The sequence below is a fragment of the Hemiscyllium ocellatum genome, chromosome 1 (assembly GCF_020745735.1).
Source record: "Hemiscyllium ocellatum isolate sHemOce1 chromosome 1, sHemOce1.pat.X.cur, whole genome shotgun sequence".
NCBI lineage: Eukaryota > Metazoa > Chordata > Chondrichthyes > Orectolobiformes > Hemiscylliidae > Hemiscyllium > Hemiscyllium ocellatum.
In genome coordinates this window covers 1301786-1325692 of record NC_083401.1, presented here as the reverse complement: position 1 = coordinate 1325692, position 23907 = coordinate 1301786, and the positions used below count along the sequence as shown (strand labels likewise).

The 23907-nt window shown below is 43.5% G+C and overlaps 1 protein-coding gene across 4 annotated transcripts in view; it reads right to left on the bottom strand.

Annotated features, from left to right (window-relative positions):
• LOC132819697 (rho-related BTB domain-containing protein 2-like) overlaps positions 1-23907 on the bottom strand; it is a 91342-nt gene that overhangs the window by 31674 nt on the left and 35761 nt on the right. For all 4 annotated transcript variants that reach the window (XM_060831487.1, XM_060831576.1, XM_060831399.1 and 1 more), the window contains exons 3-5: positions 16193-16296; positions 15204-15389; positions 9564-10546 (exon numbers count right to left, since the gene is read on the bottom strand). In XM_060831487.1, coding sequence (XP_060687470.1) covers positions 9564-10546; positions 15204-15389; positions 16193-16296 — 1273 coding nt within the window. The remainder of the gene's footprint in view (positions 1-9563; positions 10547-15203; positions 15390-16192; positions 16297-23907) is intronic.

The window sequence follows — 23907 nt, the reverse complement described above, 5'->3', positions numbered from 1 at the left end:
TAACACCAGTCCCACACCGATAACAACATCTGTAAATGTCACCTGTACCACACCGATAACAACATCTGTAAATATCAATTATAACACACCGATAACAACATTAGTAAATATCACCTGTACCGCACCGATAACAACATCTGTAAATATCACCTGTCCCACACCTATAACAACATCTGTAAATATCAATTATAACACACCGATAACAACATCTGTAAATATCACCTGTACCACACCGATAACAACATCTGTAAATATAAATTATAACACACTGATAACAACATCTGTAAATATCACCCGTACCACACCATAACAACATCTGTAAATATCAATTATAACACACCGATAACAACATCTGTAAATATCACCTGTACCACACCGATAACAACATCTGTAAATATCAATTATAACACACCGATAACAACATCTGTAAATATCACCTGTACCACACCGATAACAACATCTGTAAATATCAATTATAACACACCAATAACAACATCTGTAAATATCACCTGTACCACACCGATAACAACATCTGTAAATATCAATTATAACACACCGATAACAACATTAGTAAATATCACCTGTACCGCACCGATAACAACATCTGTAAATATCACCTGTCCCACACCTATAACAACATCTGTAAATATCAATTATAACACACCGATAACAACATCCGTAAATATCACCTGTACCACACCGATAACAACATCTGTAAATATAAATTATAACACACTGATAACAACATCTGTAAATATCACCCGTACCACACCATAACAACATCTGTAAATATAAATTATAACACACTGATAACAACATCTGTAAATATCACCCGTACCACACCATAACAACATCTGTAAATATCAATTATAACACACCGATAACAACATCTGTAAATATCAACCGTACCACACCATAACAACATCTGTAAATATCACCTGTACCACACCGATAACAACATCTGTAAATATCACCTGTATCACCCCAATAGCAGCATCTGTAAATATCAATTATAACACATCAATAACAACATCTGTAAATATCAATTATAACGCACCGATACCAACATCTGAAAATATCACCTGTCCCACACCGATAACAACATCTGTAAATATCAATTATAACACACCGATAACAACATCTGTAAATATCACCTGCACCACAGCGATAACAACATCTGTAAATATCAATTATAACACACCGATAACAACATCTGTAAATATCACCTGTACCACACCGATAACAACATCTGTAAATATCAATTATAACACACCAATAACAACATCTGTAAATATCAATTATAACACACCAATAACAACATCTGTAAATATCGCCTGTACCACAGCGATAACAACATCTGTAAATATCAATTATAACACACCGATAACAACATCTGTAAATATCACCTGTACCACACCGATAACAACATCTGTAAATATCAATTATAACACACCGATAACAACATCTGTAAATATCACCTGTACCACACCGATAACAACATCTGTAAATATCAATTATAACACACCGATAACAACATCTGTAAATATCACCTGTACCACAGCGATAACAACATCTGTAAATATCAATTATAACACACCGATAACAACATCTGTAAATATCACCTGTACCACATCGATAACATCTGTAAATATCAATTATAACACACTGATAACAACATCTGTAAATATCAATTATAACACACCGATAACAACATCTGTAAATATCGCCTGTACCACACCGATAACAACATCTGTAAATATCAATTATAACACACCGATAACAACATCTGTAAATATCACCTGTACCACAGCGATAACAACATCTGTAAATATCAATTATAACACACCGATAACAACATCTGTAAATATCACCTGTACCACACCGATAACAACATCTGTAAATATCAATTATAACACACCGATAACAACATCTGTAAATATCACCTGTACCACAGCGATAACAACATTTGTAAAAATCACCTGTATCATCCCAATAGCAGCATCTGTAAATATCAATTATAACACACCAATAACAACATCTGTAAATATCAATTATAACGCACCGCTACCAACATCTGTAAATATCAATTATAACACACCGATAACAACATCTGTAAATATCACCTGTCCCACACCGATAACAACATCTGTAAATATCAATTATAACACACTGATAACAACATCTGTAAATATCACCTGTACCACACCGATAACAACATCTGTAAATATCAATTATAACACACCGATAACAACATCTGTAAATATCACCTGTACCACAGCGATAACAACATCTGTAAATATCAATTATAACACACCGATAACAACATCTGTAAATATCACCTGTACCGCACCAATAACAACATCTGTAAATATCACCTGTCCCACACCGATAACATCTGTAAATATCAATTATAACACACCGATAACAACATCTGTAAATATCACCTGCACCACACCGATAACATCTGTAAATATCACCTGTCCCACACCGATAACAACATCTGTAAATATCAATTATAACACACCGATAACAACATCTGTAAATATCACCTGTACCACACCGATAACAACATCTGTAAATATCACCTGTACCACACCGATAAGAACATCTGTAAATATCAATTATAACACACCAATAACAACATCTGTAAATATCACCTGTACCGCACCGATAACAACATCTGTAAATATCACCTGTACCACCCCAATAGCAGCATCTGTAAATATCAATTATAACACATCAATAACAACATCTGTAAATATCACCTGTACCGCACCGATAACAACATCTGTAAATATCACCTGTACCACACCAATAACAACATCTGTAAATATCAATTATAACACACCAATAACAACATTTGTAAATATCACCTGTACCACACCGATAACAACATCTGTAAATATCAATTATAACACACCAATAACAACATCTGTAAATATCACCTGTACCGCAACGATAACAACATCTGTAAATATCAATTATAACACACCGATAACAACATCTGTAAATATTACCTGTACCACACTGATAACAACATCTGTAAATATTACCTGCACCACACCGATAACAACATCTGTAAATATCAATTATAACACACCGATAACAACATCTGTAAATATCACCTGTACCACACCGATAACAACATCTGTAAATATCAATTATAACACACCGATAACAACATCTGTAAATATCACCTGCACCACACCGATAACATCTGTAAATATCAATTATAACACACCGATAACAACATCTGTAAATATCACCTGTACCACACCGATAACATCTGTAAATATCAATTACAACACACCGATAACAACATCTGTAAATATCACCTGTACCACACCGATAACAACATCTGTAAATATCAATTATAACACACTGATAACAACATCTGTAAATATCACCTGTACCACACCGATAACAACATCTGTAAATGTCACCTGTACCACACTGATAAGAACATCTGTAAATATCAATTATAACACACCAATAACAACATCTGTAAATATCACCTGTACCACACCGATAACATCTGTAAATATCAATTATAACACACCAATAACAACATCTGTAAATATCACCTGTACCACACCAATAACAACATCTGTAAATATCAATTATAACACACCGATAACAACATCTGTAAATATCACCTGTACCACACCGATAACAACATCTGTAAATATCACCTGTATCACCCCAATAGCAGCATCTGTAAATATCAATTATAACACATCAATAACAACATCTGTAAATATCACGGGTACCACACCGATAACAACATCTGTAAATATCAATTATAACACACCAATAACAACATCTGTAAATATCACCTGTCCCACACCGATAACAACATCTGTAAATATCAATTATAACACACCAATAACAACATCTGTAAATATCACCTGTACCACACCGATAACAACATCTGTAAATATCAATTATAACACACCAATAACAACATCTGTAAATATCACCTGTACCACACCGATAACAACATCTGTAAATATCACCTGTCCCACACCGATAACAACATCTGTAAATATCAATTATAACACACTGATAACAACATCTGTAAATATCACCTGTACCACACCGATAACAACATCTGTAAATATCAATTATAACACACCGATAACAACATCTGTAAATATCAACCGTACCACACCATAACAACATCTGTAAATATCACCTGTACCACACCGATAACAACATCTGTAAATATCACCTGTATCACCCCAATAGCAGCATCTGTAAATATCAATTATAACACATCAATAACAACATCTGTAAATATCAATTATAACGCACCGATACCAACATCTGAAAATATCACCTGTCCCACACCGATAACAACATCTGTAAATATCAATTATAACACACCGATAACAACATCTGTAAATATCACCTGCACCACAGCGATAACAACATCTGTAAATATCAATTATAACACACCGATAACAACATCTGTAAATATCACCTGTACCACACCGATAACAACATCTGTAAATATCAATTATAACACACCAATAACAACATCTGTAAATATCAATTATAACACACCAATAACAACATCTGTAAATATCGCCTGTACCACAGCGATAACAACATCTGTAAATATCAATTATAACACACCGATAACAACATCTGTAAATATCACCTGTACCACACCGATAACAACATCTGTAAATATCAATTATAACACACCGATAACAACATCTGTAAATATCACCTGTACCACACCGATAACAACATCTGTAAATATCAATTATAACACACCGATAACAACATCTGTAAATATCACCTGTACCACAGCGATAACAACATCTGTAAATATCAATTATAACACACCGATAACAACATCTGTAAATATCACCTGTACCACATCGATAACATCTGTAAATATCAATTATAACACACTGATAACAACATCTGTAAATATCAATTATAACACACCGATAACAACATCTGTAAATATCGCCTGTACCACACCGATAACAACATCTGTAAATATCAATTATAACACACCGATAACAACATCTGTAAATATCACCTGTACCACAGCGATAACAACATCTGTAAATATCAATTATAACACACCGATAACAACATCTGTAAATATCACCTGTACCACACCGATAACAACATCTGTAAATATCAATTATAACACACCGATAACAACATCTGTAAATATCACCTGTACCACAGCGATAACAACATTTGTAAAAATCACCTGTATCATCCCAATAGCAGCATCTGTAAATATCAATTATAACACACCAATAACAACATCTGTAAATATCAATTATAACGCACCGCTACCAACATCTGTAAATATCAATTATAACACACCGATAACAACATCTGTAAATATCACCTGTCCCACACCGATAACAACATCTGTAAATATCAATTATAACACACTGATAACAACATCTGTAAATATCACCTGTACCACACCGATAACAACATCTGTAAATATCAATTATAACACACCGATAACAACATCTGTAAATATCACCTGTACCACAGCGATAACAACATCTGTAAATATCAATTATAACACACCGATAACAACATCTGTAAATATCACCTGTACCGCACCAATAACAACATCTGTAAATATCACCTGTCCCACACCGATAACATCTGTAAATATCAATTATAACACACCGATAACAACATCTGTAAATATCACCTGCACCACACCGATAACATCTGTAAATATCACCTGTCCCACACCGATAACAACATCTGTAAATATCAATTATAACACACCGATAACAACATCTGTAAATATCACCTGTACCACACCGATAACAACATCTGTAAATATCACCTGTACCACACCGATAAGAACATCTGTAAATATCAATTATAACACACCAATAACAACATCTGTAAATATCACCTGTACCGCACCGATAACAACATCTGTAAATATCACCTGTACCACCCCAATAGCAGCATCTGTAAATATCAATTATAACACATCAATAACAACATCTGTAAATATCACCTGTACCGCACCGATAACAACATCTGTAAATATCACCTGTACCACACCAATAACAACATCTGTAAATATCAATTATAACACACCAATAACAACATTTGTAAATATCACCTGTACCACACCGATAACAACATCTGTAAATATCAATTATAACACACCAATAACAACATCTGTAAATATCACCTGTACCGCAACGATAACAACATCTGTAAATATCAATTATAACACACCGATAACAACATCTGTAAATATTACCTGTACCACACTGATAACAACATCTGTAAATATTACCTGCACCACACCGATAACAACATCTGTAAATATCAATTATAACACACCGATAACAACATCTGTAAATATCACCTGTACCACACCGATAACAACATCTGTAAATATCAATTATAACACACCGATAACAACATCTGTAAATATCACCTGCACCACACCGATAACATCTGTAAATATCAATTATAACACACCGATAACAACATCTGTAAATATCACCTGTACCACACCGATAACATCTGTAAATATCAATTACAACACACCGATAACAACATCTGTAAATATCACCTGTACCACACCGATAACAACATCTGTAAATATCAATTATAACACACTGATAACAACATCTGTAAATATCACCTGTACCACACCGATAACAACATCTGTAAATGTCACCTGTACCACACTGATAAGAACATCTGTAAATATCAATTATAACACACCAATAACAACATCTGTAAATATCACCTGTACCACACCGATAACATCTGTAAATATCAATTATAACACACCAATAACAACATCTGTAAATATCACCTGTACCACACCAATAACAACATCTGTAAATATCAATTATAACACACCGATAACAACATCTGTAAATATCACCTGTACCACACCGATAACAACATCTGTAAATATCACCTGTATCACCCCAATAGCAGCATCTGTAAATATCAATTATAACACATCAATAACAACATCTGTAAATATCACGGGTACCACACCGATAACAACATCTGTAAATATCAATTATAACACACCAATAACAACATCTGTAAATATCACCTGTCCCACACCGATAACAACATCTGTAAATATCAATTATAACACACCAATAACAACATCTGTAAATATCACCTGTACCACACCGATAACAACATCTGTAAATATCACCTGTCCCACACCGATAACAACATCTGTAAATATCAATTATAACACACTGATAACAACATCTGTAAATATCACCTGTACCACACCGATAACAACATCTGTAAATATCAATTATAACACACCGATAACAACATCTGTAAATTTCACCTGTCCCACACCGATAACATCTGTAAATATCACCTGTATCATCCCAATAGCAGCATCTGTAAATATCAATTATAACACACCAATAACATCTGTAAATATCAATTATAACGCACCGCTACCAACATCTGTAAATATCACCTGTACCACACCGATAACAACATCTGTAAATATCAATTATAACACACCGATAACAACATCTGTAAATATCACCTGCACCACACCGATAACATCTGTAAATATCAATTATAACACACCGATAACAACATCTGTAAATATCACCTGTCCCACACCGATAACAACATCTGTAAATATCAATTATAACACACCAATAACAACATCTGTAAATATCACCTGTACCACACCGATAAGAACATCTGTAAATATCAATTATAACACACTGATAACAACATCTGTAAATATCACCTGTACCACACCGATAACAACATCTGTAAATATCAATTATAACACACCGATAACAACATCTGTAAATATCACCTGTACCACACCGATAAGAACATCTGTAAATATCACCTGTACCACACCGATAACATCTGTAAATATCAATTATAACACACTGATAACAACATCTGTAAATATCACCTGTACCACACCGATAAAAACATCTGTAAATATCACCTGTACCACACCGATAACAACATCTGTAAATATCAATTATAACACACCGATAACAACATCTGTAAATATCACCTGTCCCACACCGATAACAACATCTGTAAATATCACCTGTACCACACCGATAACAACATCTGTAAATATCACCTGTACCACACCGATAAGAACATCTGTAAATATCACCTGTACCACACCGATAACATCTGTAAATATCAATTATAACACACTGATAACAACATCTGTAAATATCACCTGTACCACACCGATAACAACATCTGTAAATATCACCTGCACCACACCGATAACAACATCTGTAAATATCAATTATAACACACCGATAACAACATCTGTAAATATCACCTGTACCACACCGATAACAACATCTGTAAATATCACCTGTACCACATCGATAACATCTGTAAATATCAATTATAACACACTGATAACAACATCTGTAAATATCACCTGTACCACACCGATAACAACATCTGTAAATATCACCTGTACCACACCGATAACAACATCTGTAAATATCAATTATAACACACCGATAACAACATCTGTAAATATCACCTGCACCACACCGATAACAACATCTGTAAATATCAATTATAACACACCGATAACAACATCTGTAAATATCACCTGTACCACACCGATAACAACATCTGTAAATATCAATTATAACACACCAATAACAACATCTGTAAATATCACCTGTACCACACCGATAACAACATCTGTAAATATCACCTGTACCACACCGATAACAACATCTGTAAATATCAATTATAACACACCGATAACAACATCTGTAAATTTCACCTGTCCCACACCGATAACATCTGTAAATATCACCTGTATCATCCCAATAGCAGCATCTGTAAATATCAATTATAACACACCAATAACATCTGTAAATATCAATTATAACGCACCGCTACCAACATCTGTAAATATCACCTGTACCACACCGATAACAACATCTGTAAATATCAATTATAACACACCGATAACAACATCTGTAAATATCACCTGTCCCACACCGATAACAACATCTGTAAATATAAATTATAACACACCGATAACAACATCTGTAAATATCACCTGTACCACACCGATAACAACATCTGTAAATATCAATTATAACACACCGATAACAACATTTGTAAATATCACCTGGCCTCACCAGTGACCTGCACATCCCATGAAAGTTTACATTTTATTAAAAATTCTCATGTTTTGCCTCATTTCAACGTCATGCTGAACGCTGTCTCTGCTGTCAGTGCTGAATTCTCAGTTGTCCCTGGATAAAAGCAAATTACTGCGGATGCTGGAATCTGAAACCAGAAGAGAAAGTGCTGGAAAATCTCAGCAGGTCTGGCAGCTTCTGTAAGGAGAGAAAAGAGCTTTGAGAAAGCGTCAGTTAGATTCGAAACATCAGCTCTTTTCTCTCCTTACAGATGCTGCCATACCTGCTGAGATTTTCCAGCATTTTCTCTCTTGGCGTCACTTGTCCCTGGTTTGTTTCCAGTCGTGGACAGCATTTCCACGTCACAAATACTTCCCACGGCCCCGGTCATACCTGCAAAGGTCCCCTTTAAGAGGAACTCTTTGATCCTGTTGGCACGTCGCACGTGGAAGGCTTTTGTGATTTCCTGGTTCATAAAACTCTCGTTATTCAGTACATTAGCCACCATCATCCTCAAATCAAATACTTCCAAGATCTCAGCAATGACAGCAACCTCGATTAGATCCACTTGGTTCTCATTCAAGTAGCCCGTGTACAGATATTCGAGTACAATCTGGAACGGCTGTTTCTGGATCAGGTAGTCCATGGTTACAACAGTCATATATCGATCTCTTCCAGTCACCGGATCTTTGATATAATCCAAATGAATGGTCAGAAAGCCCCTTGCCCACTTGCTGAGCTGCTTTCCCTGCTTTAAGGCCACTTGGATCATTCTCTCATGCTCTGTCAGGTTCCCAGTCTCATTGCTATTTGAAGTTCTCAGTGATACTGATGTGTTCTTCCCAAAAATACTGTCATCCACTCTGAGGGTCTTGGCGTTACCTGCCTGCTCTTTTCTGTGTGTTCTCTTTCCCGTATCATCTGCGTCTGTCTCTCCATCCACGCAAGGCTCTTGCATTAAGTCTATACTGAACAGGTCGTAGAACTTGGAGCAGGAAGTGGCCAAGTACACTCTGTGAGCGAAGATCTGGTGCCCATCGTGAAGAATGAAGGTGACATCAGGACAAACAGGAGTTGAGAAGAGAGTGGCTGGTGTTTCACCGCCCAACAAGAGGGTATCTGGGACACTGATAACAACCGGAGGGGGCTTTGGAGGGAGAAAAGGAGCTTGAAGCAGAGGCTTTTGGACTTTCTTCAGGTGTGACTTCCAGAAATGCAGATGGCGTCTTGCAATGAGTGCTGCCCGGATGGAATTGTCAAAGACGTCTTTGATCCCAAACTGTGCAACAACACTGGTCTCATAGTAAGGCACACCAAGTTCCTGGGCAATCTGCTGGCCATCCTCCGGGGGGAGGATGTCTGTGGGTTTGATGGGTCTAAAGAGATAAATTAGCACTTAATCCCAACAAGAATGAGACATCAATCTCACCAGCCACTTAAACATTCAATAGCTACGCAAAGCAATAGTGTGTAACCATCCAGTAAAGGCAGACAGAACCATTCCGCAGGGTCTCCCACTCAACTGGTCTGAAAGAGTCTCCCATTATTATCAGAGCTGAGGGGATTTAATCTTTGGAACTGTCTTTCACTGTGAACAGTAGTGGCAATGCCATTGAATGAATTTGGGTTTTGATCAATGGGGGAGCCCAGGGTGATGGGAGTTAGACAGGAAAGTGGTGACTAGCCACAATCTGAGCACTCATCAGCTGCCTGAATGGTGGAGGAGGAGGAGAAAGTGAGGTCTGCAGATGCTGGAGATCAGAGCTGACAATGTGTTGCTGGAAAAACGCAGCAGGTCAGGCAGCATCCAAGGGGCAGGAGATTCGACGTTTCAGGCATAAGCCCCTCTTCAGGAATGATTCCTGAAGAAGGGCTTATGCCCGAAACATTGATTCTCCTGTTCCTGGGATGCTGCCTGACTGGTGGAGGAGGTTTGGTGGGGGTGGACTGACTGGTGGAGGAGGTTTGGTGGGAGTGGGCTGACCGGTGGAGGAGGTTTGGTAGGGGGTGGGCTGACTGGTGGAGGAGGTTTGGTGGGGGTGGGCTGACTGGTGGAGGAGGTTTGGTAGGGGTGGGCTGACTGGTGGAGGAGGTTTGGTAGGGGGTGGGCTGACTGGTGGAGGAGGTTTGGTAGGGGGTGGGCTGACTGGTGGAGGAGGTTTGGTGGGGGTGGGCTGACTGGTGGAGGAGGTTTGGTGGGGGTGGGCTGACCGGTGGAGGAGGTTTGGTAGGGGTGGGCTGACCGGTGGAGGAGGTTTGGTGGGGGTGGGCTGACTGGTGGAGGAGGTTTGGTGGGGGTGGGCTGACCGATGGAGGAGGTTTGGTAGGGGTGGGCTGTTTGATGGGATGTTGACATGGCTGGCAGGAAATCCCTGAGAACCTGTAAGAATCAATCTAAAGCTGGTTGAGAAATGGACTTGTTAAAAATGGTAGCAATCTTGCAATAGAGATGGAGGAAAGGATGCGTGTTTAATAAGAGAGTGGATATCTTGACAACTTTATGAATTGTCTATAATTAAACCATTTCACTGAATGACAGAATGATCACAGAGCAGGAGAAGGCCATTTTGCCCATGATATCAGGTCTGGCCCACCTTGTGTCAATCTCTTGTTTTTGACCCTGGAACACTGCCCAATGTTTCTATTCAAATACCCATCCAATGGTCTCTTTAATGGGTGAAAAAACAAGGACTGCAGATGCTGGAGATCAGAGTCTAGATTAGAGTGGTGCTGGAAAAGCGCAGCAGGTCAGGCAGCATCCGAGGAGCAGGAAAATCACGTTTCAGGCAAAAGCCCTTCATCAGGAATAAAGGCAGAGAGCCTGAAGGGTGGAGAGATAAACTAGAGGAGGGTGGGGGTGGGGAGAGAGTAGCATAGAGTACAATGGGTGAGTGGGGGGTTTGGGGATAGAGGTGATAGGTCAGAGAGGAGGATGCATAGGTGGAAAAGGAGATAGGCAGGTAGGACAGGTCATGGGGACGGTGCTGAGCTGGAAGTTTGGAACTAGGGTGAGGTGGGGGGAGGGGAAATAAGGAAACTGGTGAAGTCCACATTAATGCTCTGGGGTTGGAGGGTCCTGAGCCAGTTCTTTACTCAGAGAGTGGTAGGGTCCTGCCTGACAATACAATTAGCTCAGCCACATTAGGGGCATTTAAACAATCCTTAGATAAGCCCACAGATGGTGGTGTGTGGGTGGAGGGGAATAAGCTTAGAATAGTTCACAGGTCATAGAACATAGAACAATACAGCACAGAACAGGCCCTTCGGCCCACCATGTAGTGCCGAACATCTATCCTAGATTAAGCACCCATCCATGTACCTATCCAATTGCCGCTTAAAGGTCGCCAATAATTCTGACTCTACCACTCCCACGGGCAGCGCATTCCATGCCCCCACCACTCTCTGGGTAAAGAACCCACCCCTGACATCTCCCCTATACCTTCCACCCTTCACCTTAAATTTATGTCCCCTTGTAACACTCTGTTGTACCCGGGGAAAAAGTTTCTGACTGTCTACTCTATCTATTCCTCTGATCATCTTATAAACCTCTATCAAGTCACCCCTCATCCTTCGCCGTTCCAACGAGAAAAGGCCGAGAACTCTCAACCTGTCCTCGTACGACCTATTCTCCATTCCAGGCAACATCCTGGTAAATCTTCTCTGCACCCTCTCCAAAGCTTCCACATCTTTCCTAAAGTGAGGCAACCAGAACTGCACACAGTACTCCAAATGTGACCTAACCAAAGTCCTGTACAGCTGCAACGTCACTTCGCGACTCTTGAATTCAATCCCTCTGCTAATGAACGCTAATACACCATAGGCCTTCTTACAAGCTCTATCCACCTGAGTGGCAACTTTCAAAGATCTATGTACATAGACCCCAAGATCCCTCTGTTCCACCACCTGACTACGAACCCTACCGTTAACCCTGTATTCCACATTCTTATTTGTCCTTCCAAAATGGACAACCTCACACTTGGCAGGGTTGAACTCCATCTGCCACTCCTCAGCCCAGCTCTGCATCATATCCAAGACCCTTTGCAGCCGACAACAGCCCTCCTCACTATCCACAACTCCACCAATCTTCGTATCATCTGCAAATTTACTGACCCACCCTTCGACTCCCTCATCCAAGTCATTAATAAAAATTACAAACAGCAGAGGACCCAGAACTGATCCCTGCGGAACTCCACTTGTAACTGGGCTCCAGGCTGAATATTTGCCATCTACCACCACTCTCTGACTTCGACCGGTTAGCCAGTTTTCTATCCAATTGGCCAAATTTCCCTCTATCCCATGCCTCCTGACTTTCCGCATAAGCCTGCCATGGGGAACCTTATCAAATACCTTACTAAAATCCATGTACACTACATCCACTGCTCTACCCTCATCCACATGCTTGGTCACCTCCTCAAAGAATTCAATAAGACTTGTAAGGCAAGACCTAACCCTCACAAATCCGTGCTGGCTGTCCCTAATCAAGCAGTGTCTTTCCAGATACTCATAAATCCTATCCCTCAGTACCCTTTCCATTACTTTGCCTACCACAGAAGTAAGACTAACTGGCCTGTAATTCCCGGGGTTATCCCTATTCCCTTTTTTGAACAGGGGTACAACATTCGCTACTCTCCAGTCCCCTGGTACCACCCCCGTTGACAGTGAAGACAAAAAGATCATTGCCAACGGTACTGCAATTTCCTCTCTTGCTTCCCACATAATCCTAGGATATATCCCGTCAGGCCCGGGGACTTGTCTATCCTCAAGTTGTTCAAAATGTCCAACACATCTTCCTTCCTAACAAGTATCTCTTCTAGCTTACCAGTCTGTTTCATACTCTCCTCTTCAACAATACGGTCCCTCTCGTTCATAAATACTGAAGAAAAGTACTCGTTCAAGACCTCTCCTATCTCTTCCGACTCAATACACAGTCTCCCACTACTGTCCTTGATCAGACCTACCCTCGTTCTCGTCATTCTCATGTTTCTCACATACGCATAAAATGCCTTGGGGTTATCCTTGATCCTACTCGCCAAAGATTTTTCATGCCCTCTCTTAGCTCTCCTAATCCCTTTCTTCAACTCCCTCCTTTCCATCGACCCAGTACTCTGCCTTCCTGTTATTCTTCCCAAAGTGCATCACCTCACATTTAGCTGCATTGAACTCCATTTGCCACCTCTCAGCCCAATTCTGCAGTGTATCCAAGTCCCCCTGCAACCTGTAACATTCTTCCACACTGACCACTTCTCCACTGACTTTAGCGTCGTCTGCAAATTTACTAATCCATCCACCTATGTTATGCCTGCGTCTAAGTCATTTATAAAAATGACAAACAGCAGTGGTCCCAAAACAGACCCTTGTGGCACACCACTAGTAACCGGACTCCAGGCTGAATATTTTCCATCAACCACCACTCGCTGCCTTCTTTCAGAAAGCCAGTTTCTAAGCCAAACTGCTAAATCACCCTCCATTCCATGCCTCTGCATTTTCTCCAACAGCCTACCATGTGGAACCTTATCAAAGGCTTTACTGAAGTCCATGTCCACCACATCAACTGCCCTCCCCTCATCTACATGCTTGGTCACCTTCTCAAAAACTCAATGGGGTTTGTGAGACATGATCTCCCCTTGACAAAAACACATTGACTATTCATAAAACAAACTGTTGCTTAGTTAAACGATTATAAATCCTAACTCTTCTAATCCGTACATTTGGTAAGTGCTGGTCTGGTCACAGCCACCTGCATTCTGAGCTGGGGAGGGCTTTCGCCAGCAAGAGGGTGGGGGAATCTGTGGGACTCATTGTCACAGAGGGCAGTGAAGGCCACGTCACTGAGTGTACTTCAGGTAAAACAAGAGAGGTTCCTGATGAGTAAGGGGGATCAAAGGGTATGGGGAGAAAACGGGAGAATGGGATTGAGAAACCTATCAGCCAGGATTGAATGGTGGAACAGACTCGATGGGCTGAAGGGCCTAATTCTGCTCCTACATCTTACGGTGCTATGGTCATTCCAAGAACAAATTTGCAAAGACTGACTTGACCAGAGGCCTCCGAGCCCTGTTGACTGCATCGAGGTCAGTAAACCGCAGGTCCAGCTGGCAGCCAACCAGAATAACCGGGGTGCGGGGACAGAAATGGCAGATTTCCGGGTACCACATGGTCTTCACATGGCGGAGGGAGAGCGGGTTAGCCAGGGAGAAACACAGTACCACTACATCAGACCTGGGGACAGAGCACAGACAGGCAGGTTACAGCAGACACACTCACACTCACACTCACACCCACACACACTCACCACCCACACTCACTCTCACACTCACCGCCCACACTCACCGCCCACACTCACCGCCCACACACACTCATACTCACACTCACCGCCCACACACACACTCACCGCCCACACACACACTCACACTCACACTCACCACCCACACACACTCACCGCCCACACTCACCGCCCACACTCACCGCCCACACACACTCATACTCACACTCACCGCCCACACACACACTCACACTCACCACCCACACACACTCACCGCCCACACTCACCGCCCACACTCACCGCCCACACTCACCGCCCACACACACTCATACTCACACTCACCACCCACACACACACTCACCGCCCACACACACACTCACCGCCCACACACACTCACCGCCCACACACACCGCCCACACGCACCACCCACACGCACCACCCACACGCACCACCCACACGCACCACCCACACCGGGACTATCACCGTACACACTCACATTCACACTCACCACCAACACACACTCATACTCACCGCCCACACTCACACTCACACCAGGACTATCACCGTACACACTCACACTCACCACCAACACACACTCACACTCACACTCACCGCCCACACTCACACTCACACCGGGATAATCACCACTCACACTCACACCAGGACAATCACTGTCCACACTCACATTCACACTCACACACACACACACACACACACACACACACATCCCGGAGAGGACCATGTTCCCCTGCTACCTTACCTGCCATATGCAAAGCGACGATCTTTGTGATGATCCCCAAAAGTATCCCAAAGTCGAAGTGAAACTGGAACTTCATCAACGACATCTCGCGACCGTTCGAGAACCTTCATAACACAGAGATGGAATAGGACAGAGTAAGGTTACAGAAAGTACACAGGTCCCTGACAGTGTCAGCACAGTTACTCAGGCTGGGAAAGACGTGGCGCTTCATTAACCCAGGCAGGGCTAGAACATCGGAGGGGGCAACTCGTCTCACTACTTGATGACAGCACAGATAAAATATTGGTTGTAGTTCCAGTCGCCACATTACTGGGAGGATGCGATTGCACACGAAAGGGGGCAGAGGAGATTCCCTGGGGTAAACTAAAGGACCTCGCTGTTAGACTGGGTCTGCGGCAGGTGGGGAGGGAACCAACAAGAGGGAAAACCATACTGACCCCATCCTCCCCAATCTGCCGGCTGCAGGTGTATCTGACCATGACAGGATCGGTGAGAGTGACCACTGCACTGTCCTTGTGGAGACAAAGTCCCACCTTCACATTGAGAATCCCCTCCACTGTGTTGTGAGGCACTGTCACTCTGCTTAACGGGACAGACTTCAAACAGAACTCGCAAGAAGGTTCATTTTCAGACATTTCGCCACCATTCCAGGGAACATTTCCACTGAGCCTCCAGACGGAGCACTGCTGATGATTCCTGCTTTCTATTTATATGTTTGGGGTTCTTTGGGTTGGTGATGTCATTTCCTGTGGTGAAGTCACTTCCTGTTTTTTTTCTCAGGGGGTGGTAGATGGGATCTAACTCGATGTGTTTGTTGAGAGAGTTCCGGTTGGAATGTAATACTTCTAGGAATTCTCGTCCATGTCTCTGTTTGGCTTGTCTGAGGATGGATGTGTTGTCAGCCAACAGCACATGGACTGCAGCGGGTCAGGAAGGCAGCTTCTCAAGGGGCAACTAGGGAGGGGGTAATAAATACTGGGCCCAGCCAGTGACACTCACATCCCACAAAATGAATCAAAACAAATTCTCAACAAACAAGAGATTGAAAGGTTCCCAGGGATCGTTAGGAAAGTGGAGTTGAGGTGAAATGAAGCCAAGCTGCTGGTAAAAGCCAGGGAGGAAAGCAGGTCCTTTCCAATCTCCGGCTGATACAGGTGTGGTTCCAGAGGGAGTGAGGAACACATGAGTAAATACAGGCGAGATAGTCTAACCTTCGTCAGGGGCAGGTTATGAGAAGGGATGGGTAAATGAAGATTAGTCAAGATCACGTCTCATTAACTTGGTTGATTTTTGTCAGGGGAGGTACAAACATACGAACCAGATGGAGACAAAGGCTATTCAGCCGAGTGAGCCTGCTCTGAATAAAGGATCTCTCCCAAAGAGAGCTGACCCCATTGTGAGGCTGGAGGTGTGGGCACTGTCACACCCCAATATTAGCATTTCATAGGTCACAACATCTCAGTTCCCAAGTTAACCAATGATGTGTCTTATCTATATCAGATTTTCAATAAAAACATTTAGGAACCTTAATAAACACAAACTATTGGTTTATTATCAAAACAAAATTCATTCAACAAAGGGAGAATAACTGGTTAACATACAAAGTCAATAAAAGAGCAGTATAAATGTTTAAACCACTCCTAAAGTCATCACAGAAGGTAAAGATTTCCCTTACAGCCAGGTGTTGGAAAGCACACACCAGCTTTCTGAACTGAATACAAATTACACTTTCTTTCCAAATCAATAGGTGCTAATTACAGGTGAAACAAACTGTGAACAGACAGCAAAGAACCCTACTAATAAAAACTCTAACCTCCTTCGAAACACAGACAAATACAGACAGGAACAGAGAGAAAAATAAACTGACATTTTTCAAGCTGAAGGTGATTGCCACTGTCGGGGAGAGAACAGATGTGGTTCCGGCAGGGGTCGAATGGCTCGTTTTCTCTCAAACATTCACTTCGACAAGGTGTTCCAGCCCTCGGAAGCTAATCCCACAGCAGTTGACAGGCAGTGTGCCATGGCATCGCTAACTGGGCACCTCTCCACACACCAATCAACTACACGTTGCCAGCACTATCTCCCATGACTCTAACTCGTCTGTAACTAGGTTTCCCCCACTGACTGAACCAATAGTTCTCTGAAAAGGTTCACTCTCTGGAAAAAGAAACACTTTGGCCGATGAGTTATCCTTGAAGGTAAAAGGCTAAAGCATAGAATATTCTGGAGTCGATCGGTTGCTCTGATATTCAGCACATGTAGTCAACTAATCATGTAGTCAACTAATCATGGAGTCAACTAATCATGGAGTCAACTAATCATGGAGTCAACTAATCATGCAACTGTTGACAATGGAGTCTCACAGTCCCAGCTTCTCAGGAAATACTATTGGATGATAGTTCACATCACCCCTTCAAAAGAATGAATAAGTTTCACCATGAAAATTCCTTGAAAGTGGAGTTGCAGTTAGATAGGATAGTGAAGAAGGTGTTTGGTATGCTTTCCTTTATTGGTCAGAGTATTGAGTACAGGAGTTGGGAGGTCATGTTGCGGCTGTACAGGACATTGGTTAGGCCACTGTTGGAATATTGGGTGTAATTCTGGTCTCCTTCCTATCGGAAAGATGTTGTGAAACTTGAAAGGGTTCAGAAAAGATTGACCAGGATTTTGCCAGGGTTGGAGGATTTGAGCTACAGGGAGAGGCTGAACAGGCTGGGGCTGTTTTCCCTGGAGCGTCGGAGGCTGAGGGGTGACCTTATAGAGGTTTACAAAATTATGAGGGGCACGGATAGGATAAATAGACAAAGTCTTTTCCCTGGGGTTGGGGAGTCCAGAACTAGAGGGCATAGGTTTAGGATGAGAGGGGAAAGATATAAAAGAGGCCTAAGGGGCAACTTTTTCACACAGAGGGTGGTATGTGTATGGAATGAGCTGCCAGACGAAGTGGTGGAGGCTGGTACAATTGCAGCATTTAAGAGGCATTTGGATGGGTATGTGAATAGGAAGGGTTTGGAGGGATATGGGCCGGGTGCTGGCAGGTGGGACTAGATTGGGTTGGGATATCTGGTCAGCATGGACGGGTTGGACCGAAGGGTCTGTTTCCACGCTGTACATCTCTATGACACTATAACATCCAGGTTCAGGACTGCAGATGCTGGAGATCAGAACCTAGAGCATGGCGCTGGAAAAGCACAGCAGGTCAGGCAGCATCTGAGGAGCAGGAGAGTCGATGTTTCAGGCATAGCCCTTCATCAGGAGTGAAAAGGAACGATGAATGTGCCTCCCTAAATTCAAGTAATGTGACCCTGCTAATGCTGACCTTGTCTAGTGCACAGGGGAACCTACTCAGGGAAGAGGATGAAATGTCGAGGGAAGGAGGGCCGTCCGAGTGCACCTCCACAGGGTCCTCAAGGTAAAATGGCAGCTTGGCCAGATGGTTCAGGGGGAGAGTGGACACCGTCCCCTTGATGGGGTGAAGGAGAGGGTAGGAGAGGAGAGAGATTCTGCTGGAAAGGTATGAATAATTAACAAGGCCACGATGTCAGTTCGGTGTAAAGTTTGAGTCTCTTCATTATCCCACTGGATAAGAGGAAGAGAATTATCAGGAAAAACGCAGCTGGGAAGAAAGATTGGAGAGGCTAGGTGTACTCCCGATACCAGAGCAGAGTGAGGGGGAGGTGTACTCCCGATAGCAGAGCAGAGTGAGGGGGAGGTCTACTCCCGATACCAGAGCAGAGTGAGGGGGAGGTCTACTCCCGATAGCGGAGCAGAGTGAGGGGGAGGTGTACTCCCGATACCAGAGCAGAGTGAGGGGGAGGTGTACTCCCGATATCAGAGCAGAGTGAGGGGGAGGTGTACTCCCGATACCGGAGCAGAGTGAGGGGGAGGTGTACTCCCGATAGCAGAGCAGAGTGAGGGGGAGGTCTACTCCCGATACCGGAGCAGAGTGAGGGGGAGGTGTACTCCCGATACCGGAGCAGAGTGAGGGGGAGGTGTACTCCCGATAGCGGAGCAGAGTGAGGGGGAGGTGTACTCCCGATAGCAGAGCACAGTGAGGGGGAGGTCTACTCCCGATACCGGAGCAGAGTGAGGGGGAGGTGTACTCCCGATACCGGAGCAGAGTGAGGGGGAGGTCTACTCCCGATACCAGAGCAGAGTGAGGGGGAGGTGTACTCCCGATACCGGAGCAGATTGAGGGGAGGGTTAATCCCGATACCAGAGCAGAGTGAGGGGGAGGTGTACTCCCGATACCAGAGCAGATTGAGGGGGAGGTGTACTCCCGATACCAGAGCAGATTGAGGGGGAGGTCTACTCCCGATACCGGAGCAGAGTGAGGGGGAGGTGTACTCCCGATAGCGGAGCAGAGTGAGGGGGAGGTGTACTCCCGATACCGGAGCAGAGTGAGGGGGAGGTGTACTCCCGATACCAGAGCAGAGTGAGGGGGAGGTGTACTCCCGATAGCAGAGCAGAGTGAGGGGGAGGTGTACTCCCGATACCGGAGCAGAGTGAGGGGGAGGTGTACTCCCGATAGCAGAGCAGAGTGAGGGGGAGGTCTACTCCCGATACCGGAGCAGAGTGAGGGGGAGGTGTACTCCCGATACCAGAGCAGAGTGAGGGGGAGGTGTACTCCCGATAGCGGAGCAGAGTGAGGGGGAGGTGTACTCCCGATACCGGAGCACAGTGAGGGGGAGAGTTAATCCTGATACCAGAGCAGATTGAGGGGAGGGTTAATCCCGATACCAGAGCAGATTGAGGGGAGGGTTAATCCCGATACCAGAGCAGATTGAGGGGGAGGGTTAATCCCGATACCAGAGCAGATTGAGGGGAGAGTTAATCCCGATACCAGAGCAGATTGAGGGGGAGAGTTAATCCTGATACCAGAGCAGATTGAGGGGGAGAGTTAATCCCGATACCAGAGCAGATTGAGGGGGAGAGTTAATCCCGATACCGGAGCAGATTGAGGGGGAGAGTTAATCCCGATACCAGAGCAGATTGAGGGGGAGGGTTAATCCCGATACCAGAGCAGATTGAGGGGAGGGTTAATCCCGATACCAGAGCAGATTGAGGGGGAGAGTTAATCCTGATACCAGAGCAGATTGAGGGGAGGGTTAATCCCGATACCAGAGCAGATTGAGGGGAGGGTTAATCCTGATACCAGAGCAGATTGAGGGGAGGGTTAATCCCGATACCAGAGCAGATTGAGGGGAGGGTTAATCCCGATACCAGAGCAGATTGAGGGGAGGGTTAATCCCGATACCAGAGCAGATTGAGGGGGAGAGTTAATCCTGATACCAGAGCAGATTGAGGGGAGGGTTAATCCCGATACCAGAGCAGATTGAGGGGAGGGTTAATCCCGATACCAGAGCAGATTGAGGGGAGGGTTAATCCCGATGCCAGAGCAGATTGAGGGGGAGAGTTAATCCTGATACCAGAGCAGATTGAGGGGAGGGTTAATCCCGATACCAGAGCAGATTGAGGGGGAGGGTTAATCCCGATCCCAGAGCAGATTGAGGGGAGAGTTAATCCCGATACCAGAGCAGATTGAGGGGGAGAGTTAATCCTGATACCAGAGCAGATTGAGGGGAGAGTTAATCCCGATACCAGAGCAGATTGAGGGGAGGGTTAATCCTGATACCAGAGCAGATTGAGGGGGAGAGTTAATCCCGATACCAGAGCAGATTGAGGGGAGAGTTAATCCCGATACCAGAGCAGATTGAGGGGAGGGTTAATCCCGATACCAGAGCAGATTGAGGGGAGGGTTAATCCCGATACCAGAGCAGATTGAGGGGAGGGTTAATCCCGATAACGTTTGAAGCCAGATGGGACACACGTTCAGCTGCTTTGATTTTGATTTGAATTATTATTGTCATATGAACTGAAACACAGGGAAAAGTATTGTTTTGCCTCAAATCCGACCTTACATAAGTATATCAGAGAAACAGAACCTCGTGTTCCAGATCGAAATAAGGTGCAGAGAATGTTCAGCTCTGAAACGTGAGAGCTTCGTTTCGAATTCTGATAACTGGCTTTTCTTGAGTGTGTTTGGATCTGATTTTAAACTTTTGTATCTTTGGAATAAACAAGGAATAGAAGGATATGGACCATGTGAAGACAAAAGATTTTTACTTTAGGAAGGCATGATGTGTTGGTAGTTACAAATCCCACAGCACCAGGTTAGAGTCCGACAGGTGTAACTGGAAGCACTGGCTGTCGGAGCGCTGCCCCATTCACCAGGCTCAGCAGCATCAACCACCTGGTGAAGGGGCAGCGCTCCGACAGCCAGTGCTTCCAGTTACACCTGTCGGACTCTAACCTGGTGTTGTGGGATTTGTAACTTTGTCCTCCACGTCATGTATTGCTGAATTCTTGGTAGGTGAAGGGTCCGTTCCTGATCCTGTTTCAGTGCCTGCCTTCCATTTCTATATTGAACATTATTTCCTTTCTAGCTATTTGCATCCTTTCTATGGGGAGGTGATGACCTAGTAGTATTATCACAAGCCCATTAATCCAGAGACCCAGATAAACTCCAAGGACACAGGTTCAAATCCTGCCCTGACAGATTGTGGAATTTAATTTTGTAAATATCTGGAGTTCGTACTCTGAAGGCGAGTGTTCTCAGCTGTCAGGAGAAACCCATCTGGGTCACCGATGCCCTTTAGGAAAAGAAACTGCCTTCCTTACCTGGTCTGGGCCTACACCTAACTCCAGACCCACAGCAATGGGGCTGACTCTTAACTGCCCTCTGGGCAATTAGGGATGGGTAATAGATATTGGCCTAGCTTATAAGGCCCTCATCCCATTACTGAATTTTAAAAGTATTTGTTTAATCCATCTGCCATCTCTTCACTTGCTGATAGGAATTCCCCTGGAGGGGAGGTGATGACTGAGGGGTATTATCACTAGATTATTAGTACATCGACCCAGGACACATTCGGCTCCTGTATTGGAATCTTGCCCACATTCCTGCTCTAGGCCAATAGCATTGACATTCCAGATAGTTCCTAGCCTCTGGGTGAAGCACATTTTAATTCTGCCCTGTTGGTATTGACCCTTTGATGAAGGGGACCAGCTACTTTCAATCCCCCCCCCCCATCCATGCCCCTCATAATCTTATCCACCTCCATTACACCCCCCCCACCACCTTCTCTGCTCCACAGAACACCAGCCCCTCCCTTCATTGCTGAAATGCTCCATCCCAGACAACATCCTGGGGACTCTCCCTCTGTACCTGCTCCCATCCACCCCATCGTGTGGGGACCAGCCTCCCGCTGTGACCTCCCCACCATCACTGCCCTGCCCTGACCATCTACCTCTCACTGAGAAAGGCAAGTATCCAGTATTCCTTTTCAATTCCCCGATTAAATGTTGGTGGGTTAATAATTCAGGTAATGTTATAGAGTCATGGAAGCAGACCTTTCAGCCCAACCCATCCATGCTGACCAGATACCAGCCTCCACTACATCCCCTGGCAGCTCAGTCCCTACACGTACCACCCTCTGTCTGAAAAAGTTGCCCCTTTTAGGTCTTTTTTATATCTTTCCCCTCTCACCCTACACCTATGCCCTCCCCCAGCCCAGGGAAAAGACTTTGTCTATTTATCCTATCCATGACCCTCATAATTTTGTAAACCTCTATAAGGTCACCCCTCAGCCCCCGACGCTCCAGGGAAAACAGCCCCAGCCTGTCCAGCCTCTCCCTGTAGCTCAGACCCTCCA